Below are 8,608 nucleotides of genomic sequence, written 5' to 3'. Positions count from 1 at the left end.
GGAGAAGGAGAAGAAGAAGAAGAAAAAGAAACATCAGAAAAAGCAATATGGTTTCACCACACCACTTCGTGGTGTGGTGAACCCATAAATATTACTTACATTATCGGAACTGACCCCAAACTACGCACCAAGCACGCGTATCTGAGTATACCAGAAGCACGAGTGTAGATATGATATACACGTACATGTATTAGTAACTTTACAAAAGACATAAACCACTATGTTATTTACGATAAACACAGAACCGGTTTGTCGAATTGGACTGGGCTCTGCATACCAGCACATGGTGACATCCACTAGTTTATCTAGGGTTAACGGGGAGTCTTTGATGAAGAGGCTTAGAAAGCACCGGTGATTACATGTTGGAATAAAAAAAAAAAAAAAAGTAATGTGCCAGAAAAAAAAGGCGCATCATAAAAGTTCCCCAAAATCCCAGTTATGGAGTCCGCTGATGCAGCTAATTCTTGTATTATCACCCTTGGTTTATAGATGTTAATAGGGTTAGTCACCCTCTACTAAGGTTGATCGTAAGTACTAGTATTAATATTTGTAGTCCTCTAGGTTGTTTCAATACAAATATAGAGAGTCCTGTTTTAAGGTTGAGTTAAGTATTAATATTTGTAGTCCTCTAGGTTGTTCCAATACAAATATAGAGAGTCCTGTTAAACGAAAATATTTGTAGTCCTCTAGGTTGTTTGAAATGATAATATCGATAGTTAATAATGCACGGTCTCTACTGCGAGCGGAAAGTCCTATAGGTCGATCGGAAATAATGATACACGTTTTGTTTGTCGATGCAAACAGCGCTGGACCGAAAGAGATAACGTATTCAAAGTTAGGCCATGTTGTTTTGATTATATGGATGACATCCGCAAGTCAGTGCTAAAATATTGGAAAACGATACTTATGTCGTAGAGTGCTAAAGGAAAAGACAAAAATGTGAAGAAATGAAAATAAGGAGTCTATTAATTGCCGTACCATACCCGGTGTGGTTAGTCATTTGTTCATCCATGGTTCAGCCTTCATAATTATATAGATTTCATAATGAATTTTTAAGCCAATGATGGAGCTCAAAGCAGCATGTCTTAATTTACCACATTGTATGTTTCTTCTAAACCCTTTTCCAAGCAGATGTTTGGTGGTATAGCCTATTTTACTACTCATGCAACGCAGTGAGGGGAGACAGTGAAATTGTATCTTATCACTAAAAATGCCAAATATCTTACATCTGCTTGAAAATAATTCACTGACTACTCTGTATGCCCGACATTCCAAAACGAAATGTTCAACTCACTTTGCTGATCTGGTGATATTAAGATTCAAGATACACTACACAAAACCCATTCTTCACGCATGCTTCTTAAATCATGCGTAAATGGTCCGCTTCTTCGTTTACGCGTACATTTGTGGACGTTTGTTTAAGATGTGCTTAAAGATAGGGTTTCGTGTAGTGATAGACAGATAGTCAACAACTGTTAACAACATTTTGAAGGCCTTTTATTATTGGTCCACGTTTAAGCATGTAAAAACATAACACACACTTATAACTAGATATAAGCGAGAATATTCTACAGCACGCTAGGATAAATTTCATCTGTCAGTGAATATAAATCTGCTTGAAACATGCGAAGTCCGTTAATGTCTGATATCATCAGGATGTAAATTTGCTTGAGGTCTCTACTGTTTTACTCAATAGCATGCTTGCATCACTCAATAATTAAGAGGGGCAGGTGGTAGTACTCACTGCACCTGCGCGAAACTAATTAGATTTTTCACAGTCTCCTGTTCAAGTTTTCAAATGTTGCATCAGAATCTTTATCGACACAACATTTGAAAACTACATATTTCATCATTAAGTACATTACCCTGAAAAAGACGTTATTAACAATATGCACTGCGGATTTTGGATAGACCCAGTACATTCTCCCGACGTGTTAGTAAGAGGTGCAATGATGACGTTTGCTGCGAAGGCTGGTTGTGTACCAATTGTGACGTGTCCCGTGTACTGGTCACTCACTCCCTCAGTAGTCCCCACATGGTCATCACCAGGGTCATCAGGATGACCGCGGTTGGCTTCATGGTAGACCCTGCGCCCACAGGCTTGATGGTGGTAGACCCTGCCCCTACGGGACCTTCCAACCAAACAGAAAACATGACGTCACACTTCCAAGAAGCCACGTGACTAGCGCCACTGGGTCAGTCTATTGAATAATACCTTAATGACTGGTCGAAAACTTTAGGTGAGAACAAGCCTTAAACCTCGTGTTGGAACAAAAGTTAAATTTACTTTAAACATGTAAGTACCAACAAAGATGAACTTGGTAATACCAAAGATTATAGATAATAAAGATAAAGATAATAATACAGAATTAATTTGCTTTATCAGCTATTAGTACTCAAGCATTCCTAGGTTCCCAGGTCACCAGTATATTCATGTTATAAACCCACATAATGCACAATGGGGACAATGCACAATAAAAGAGCATGAACGCACAATAAAGTAACGTTCTATAGAAAGAGTGGGGGAGACCGAGGCGAGGAAGGGCAACTCACTATCACAGGCCAGCCCATCGGCATTCAGCACATAGCCGGCTCCACAAAAGCAGGTAAAACTTCCCACAGTGTCCGTGCAGTTTCCTGCGCATCCTCCGTTGTTTGTGGCGCACTCATCCACATCTGCAACAAAACAGATCAACTAAATTATATATAACTTGCTTTATTTGCTTTAACAGAGAGACATTAGGAAGGAGAGAAAATACAAGTCATTACCATAACTTGAACGTTCTGAAACAACAAGTGTTTCACTTATTTGCATCATTCTTATCTTGACCTGTCTAACTTTTGTTCCTTTTTGGACTTCCAAAAATGTGTCCTTACTAATTTGCATATCAATAAATAGTTCGTGCTTATAAACCTGCAATTCTGCTAGTGTCACGGACAAAAGGTAGTTGGTGCTACCTGAGACGTCTGACCGTTTCCAAAAGCATTCTAGTTGCTTAAATAACTGTTTTTGACGTATCTAATTACTTGAATGTCTAACCTTTATAAAGGTACCTACTTTTGATTTTAATTTCCAGTATAAGACCTTGAAATGTTACATAGAAATTGTTGAAAAGGGCTGGAGTTGCACAGTCAAAAATGTGGGTAAGTCCCAATTCGTGTTGGAAATTACAGTTCAAGTTTTTTTTTAAAGACAGCAATACTCTTACAACGTTTGTACCGCCATGATATTCTATCATAGTTGACAACGCCATACAGCTAACAGCCCATGACGATAAAACAATATGACGCTGCTAACCGTATCCGTTTTGGCCTTGATCGCCAGTAACATTATCGTTGACATTTGCAACTGCATACAACACGATGGTCAGATTTGGGCCCAAAAGTCCCACTCCGCTACTATAGAGATCGAATCCCCCGAACCCGCGAATCTTGTTCGATATGACGTCATTCGAATAGAGCGGGCGTTCGATCTGGGGTTAACCGCGGTCATTTACAGTAAAGCCGCTACAACCGGCTACTTCAAGCCCTTTTTTACTTGGGAACCACTGAACAGGAAAAATCCACCTTTCCACAAATATGAACCGTTTTCAAAACATTACATCTATGCCGTGATTTTATTGTGGATATGTAACATGTAACGAAGCTACTGCCGTCATCGTGGGTGACCTTGAAGGTCAGAATTCTTGTTGACGCTGTTATAAAATCCAGGTCCCCATATCCAAGTGGCACAGCATGCGTGCAAACATGGTATTTTAACCATTCCCAAAAATCGCTCAAATTACCTCATTGAGGGCTTGTTTGGAAGAGGAACGATTTCCGCAGATTTCTGTCTTAGGGATTTATTAAATATGGCCGCGATTATGAATTATCGGTATTTAAAGTTAAAACACTGCGTTTTTAGCTCTTCTTTTGACTGTAAGTCGAGTTTTAGTTAAAAAATAAAAAAATCCTAAGACAGAAAGTTTAAATTTATTGTAATATTTCTAAAAATCCAAAAATCTAACCTTATTTTTAATTTTCGGGGCCTCTTAAAATCAGTTGTTTGGTTCTCGTGAACCCTTTTTGAAATCCGAAATTGATCTCATTTGGAAGCAAATGTACACAAAGTGGAGGAAAGGCAGTGCAAGAATAACATTTGAGGTAAACAAAATCACTTATTACATTTTATTTTGACGAGTATTTACTCTCCAATTACTTTTGTTTATTTTCAAATTTTACCCGTTGTCCCCTGGGCCGGCCTGGGACTCCCGCGCGGCCACGTTCGAACACGCTCTGTAACCCGATACCTCCCTAGTAATGCGACTTTTAGCCTAGCAACCGACCGCCGTGCAACCTTGCGACATTTGTGTCAGCTCAAACCACCTGATAGCATTTTAACGAACATTGATTAATTTTTTGGGGGAAAAAAAGGAAGGGACAGAGGAAGGACAACTCACTATCACAGGCCAGCCCATCAGCATTCAGCACATAGCCGGCTCCACAAGAGCAGTTAAAACTTCCCACGGTGTCCGTGCAGTTTCCTGCGCATCCTCCGTTGTTTGTTGCGCACTCATCCACATCTGCAACAAAGCAAAATTTACTTTGCTTACTTTATTTGCTTAACCAGAGAGACGGAGGGAAGGAGAGAAACAACAAATCATCATCATAACTTGAACGTTCTGAAACAACAGGAGATTCACGTATTTGCATCATCCTTATGGTAACATGTCTAACTATTGTTTGCTTTTGGACTTCCAAAAATTTGTCTTCACTTATTTGTATATCAATAAATAGTTCGTGCTAATAAACCTGCAATTCTCCTGCTTTCCCTTAGTGTCACTAACAAAAGATAGTTGGTGCTACCTGAAACGTCTGAAAATCATATCCAGTTGCTTGAGTAACGGTTTTTGGTGCATCTTTTCACCTGGATGTCTAACCTTCATCGAGGTAGTAAGTTTAAATTTAATTTTCATCACAAGAACTTGCAACGTTACATAGAAGTGGCCGAAAAGGGCTGGAGTTGCACAGTCGAAAGTTTGGGTAAGTCCGGTTTCGTGTTAGAAATTACAGTTCAAATTTCTTTCCTAAATACAACATCACTCTCACAACGTTTGTACCGCCATGATATCCTATCATATTTCACAACGCCATACAGCTGACAACCTAGACGATATAACGATAAGATGTCGGTATCCGTATCCGCTTTGTCCAAGATCGCCAGTAACATCATCGTTTTCATTTGCAAGAGCATACAACCTTGCAACATTTGTGTCTGCCCAGACTACTTAATGGCATTTGAACGAAGAGTAAAGTAACGTTCTTTCACGAAATGTAAGAAAAAAGTGGGAGAGACAGCAGCGAGGAAGGGCAACTCACTATCACAGGCCAGCCCATCGGCATTCAGCACATAGCCGGCTCCACAAGAGCAGTTAAAACTTCCCACAGTGTCCGTGCAGTTTCCTGCGCATCCTCCGTTGTTTGTGGCGCACTCATCCACATCTGCAACAAAACAAATTTACTTTACTTACTTTATTTGCTTTAGCAGAAAGACATTAGGAAGGAGAGAGAATACAAGTCATTACCATAACTTGAACGTTCTGAAACAACAGGAGATTCACTAATTCGCATCATCCTTATCTTGACTTGTCTTACTCTTGTTTGCTTTTGGACTTCCAAAAATTTTTATTCACAAATTTGCATATCAATAAATACTTCGTGCTTATAAACCTACAATTCTGCTAGTGTCACGGACGAAAGGTAGTTGGTGCTACCTAAGACGTCTGACCGTTTCCAAAGGCATATCTAATTGCTTGAATAAATGATTTTGGCGTATCTAATTACTTCAATGTCTAACCTTTATCGAGGTACCTACTTTTGATTTTAATTTCCATCATAAGGCCTTGAAATGTTACATAGAAATTGTTGGAAATGGCTGGAGTTGCACAGTCAAACATTTGGGTAAGTCCCATTTCGTGTTGGAAATTACAGTTCAAATTTGTTTCATAAAGGCAGCAACACTCTTACAACGTTTGTACCGCCATGACATCCTATCATATTTGACAACGCCATACAGCTAAAAGCTCATGACGATAAAAGGATAAGACGCCCCAACCCGTATCCGCTTTGGCCTTGATCGCCAGTAACATCATCGTTGGCATTTGCAAGAGCATACAACCTTAGGACATTTGTGTCTGCCCAGACCACCTAATGGCACTTGAACGAACAATAAAGTAACGTTGTTCTACAAATTTTGGGAAAAAGTGGGAGAGACAGAGGCGAGGAAGGGCAACTCACGATCACAGGCCAGCCCATCCGCATTCAGCACATAGCCGGCTCCACAAGAGCAGATAAAACTTCCCACTGTGTCCGTGCAGTTACCTGCGCATCCTCCGTTGTTTGTTGCGCACTCATTCACTGCAACAAAAGAGATTCTGAGCAGTTCTGATTTCAAGACTAATATCTAAGCATTAAAAGTTTACCAACAGTCTGTTGACAACAGAAATTAATAAAACATTAAGCTTTTTACTTACCTTGTGAGAAGCCAAAAAAACTGCTATAACTGCCATACCTGAAAAACAAATACCACTTCTTATCCAGCATGTTAATATTGGGAACACTAAAGATATAAATGGAAACCATTTATACACTATGTATTGCTATAGTATCTTGCTACGAAGCAAATTGATCGGCTTTCTATGAACAGTTTGTAAGGACCGCACGTTACTAACGCTCTAGTGGTGACTCCGTTCTGGGTGGAAGCTTGGTACGACGGTTGCCCCGGGAGTTTGTAGCCCGTAACTACTCCGCCAGTGGTCGGGATTCTGCCGTCATGGATGGCAGCCTTACAGACACGGGAGTCCTTGTAGAGGAAGAAACAGCAACATAGAGGAAGAATTGATCTACATGTATTGATAATATTTTAAGTAGGGACCACCGTAACCGTTACAAACAGCGTTGATCACACTTACAGATGTGTAAATGCCAGTACCCCAGACAGATCCTCCAGTCAGACAGCCACCAGGGCAGACCACTCTGTGGTGGGGAAGGGAACAGATAAACTAAGGTTCAAGACACGAAGATGTTGTTTTTACATTAACATTTAATAAAAATATTAATATGTCGCACGGGTCATAACAGTGCCATCAAAATAGCGGAAGGATGCTTTTAAAACTGTCCCATTCTTATATTTTATTGTTATCGTAGCTTATTATTATTAGTCTGATGCTCAACTAAATTCTCGATCAGGGAGAAGTGAAATACAGTACTGTTGGCTTACGTAAATGTTTGTCCGGTGATCTCCGTAGAATCTGTGGTGCAGGTGATTTGTGCTGAAAGGAAAAGGTAGATCCTCTATTGATATGCCAGAACTGTCATTCGAAAGTCTTATCTTAAAAAAACTAGCCTGTTGTCCTGTTTTGCATAAATTTTATTACTTAGCTTCAAACACTACCTATCATAATTACACAACGTAAAACTGAGAACAGCTCTTGTTAGATACACGGGGTGTGGTATTCCAGAATTTAAATATTTTAATGCTATTAAATGTCACAAGATCAAATTTGTTTAATAAATACAGCATCACTCTTCAAACGTTTATACCGCCATGATATCCTATCATATTTGACAACGCCATACAACTAATAGCCCATAACGATAAGTCAATTAGACGCCCGAACCCGTTTCGGCGTTGGTCTTGATCGCCAGTTGCATCATCGTTAACATTTGCAAAAGCATACATATATAGCAACCTTGCAACATTTGTGTCTGCTCAGACTACTCAATGACCTTTGAACGAACAATATTTGGGAGAAAAAATGGCAGGGACAGAGGAAGGACAACTCACTAGTGACACTATCACAGGCCAGCCCATCGGCATTCAGCACATAGCCGGCTCCACAAGAGCAGTTAAAACTTCCCACGGTGTCCGTGCAGTTTCCTGCGCATCCTCCGTTGTTTGTGGCGCACTCATCCACATCTGCAACAAAACAGACCAACTTAACTTACTTTATTGTCTTCGTCAGAAGGACTATGAAATTGCCTCGCCGGAGTGTAGGGAACTGCGGATTTTGCGTTATAACTCTGGAAGGCATGATTCGACGTCCATTAATTTTGGCAGGCAGATTACCGCTGTTGAGGCCAAAGTCAAGTACAAGTTTCGGCTTCGTGGGGGGTCCGTGCGTTACGTTAGTGCACCTTTTGTGTTTGTGGCTTGTTAGCAAAATAACTCAAGTATTTGTAAAATGTTGATTATAATTCTTGGTGTGGTGCTTACTATTGTCAGGACCAAGGTTAAGTTCGTTACTGAGCTTCGTGGGGGGTTTCGTTGTGACTACAGGGGGCATTTTGTTAATTTTTCTTGTGAGCAGGATAACTTTTGTATGTGTGGATGGAAGTTAAAGAAATTTGATAGGCATGTTACTGTGATGGTCTCCAAGATTGAGTTCAAAGATGAGAGTCGTGGACGTCGTTATGTCCCCGTAATAGGACCTTTTGTGTTTAGAAATCCCCCACCTACATCTGCTTGGAGACAGCCGACAGCTGGATATAGCCGGGGAACCCCATAATGGGATGGGATCAAATGACGTTACATTGAGGGATTGTACTATAACTTCAGCAGGGGAGGATA

The 8,608-nt window shown here is 40.3% G+C and overlaps 1 protein-coding gene across 1 annotated transcript in view; it reads right to left on the bottom strand.

The window, feature by feature from the left end:
* Window positions 1-1,217: 1,217 nt before the first annotated feature.
* LOC109479277 (fibrillin-2-like) overlaps window positions 1,218-8,608 on the bottom strand; it is a gene marked incomplete at its 5' end in the record, with an annotated part of 16,294 nt that continues 8,903 nt past the window's right edge. The window contains 10 exons of the mRNA XM_019781232.1: window positions 1,218-2,132; window positions 2,554-2,676; window positions 4,440-4,562; window positions 5,359-5,481; window positions 6,277-6,396; window positions 6,513-6,550; window positions 6,711-6,841; window positions 6,951-7,014; window positions 7,259-7,310; window positions 7,826-7,957. Coding sequence (XP_019636791.1) covers window positions 2,014-2,132; window positions 2,554-2,676; window positions 4,440-4,562; window positions 5,359-5,481; window positions 6,277-6,396; window positions 6,513-6,550; window positions 6,711-6,841; window positions 6,951-7,014; window positions 7,259-7,310; window positions 7,826-7,957 — 1,025 coding nt within the window. The remainder of the gene's footprint in view (window positions 2,133-2,553; window positions 2,677-4,439; window positions 4,563-5,358; window positions 5,482-6,276; window positions 6,397-6,512; window positions 6,551-6,710; window positions 6,842-6,950; window positions 7,015-7,258; window positions 7,311-7,825; window positions 7,958-8,608) is intronic.

The sequence above is a fragment of the Branchiostoma belcheri genome, unplaced genomic scaffold (assembly GCF_001625305.1).
Source record: "Branchiostoma belcheri isolate BF01 breed outbred unplaced genomic scaffold, Haploidv18h27 scaffold471, whole genome shotgun sequence".
Taxonomy (NCBI): Eukaryota; Metazoa; Chordata; class Leptocardii; order Amphioxiformes; family Branchiostomatidae; genus Branchiostoma; species Branchiostoma belcheri.
The sequence above is the reverse complement of the archived record's forward strand: the minus strand, read 5'-3'. Positions and strand labels throughout refer to the sequence as shown.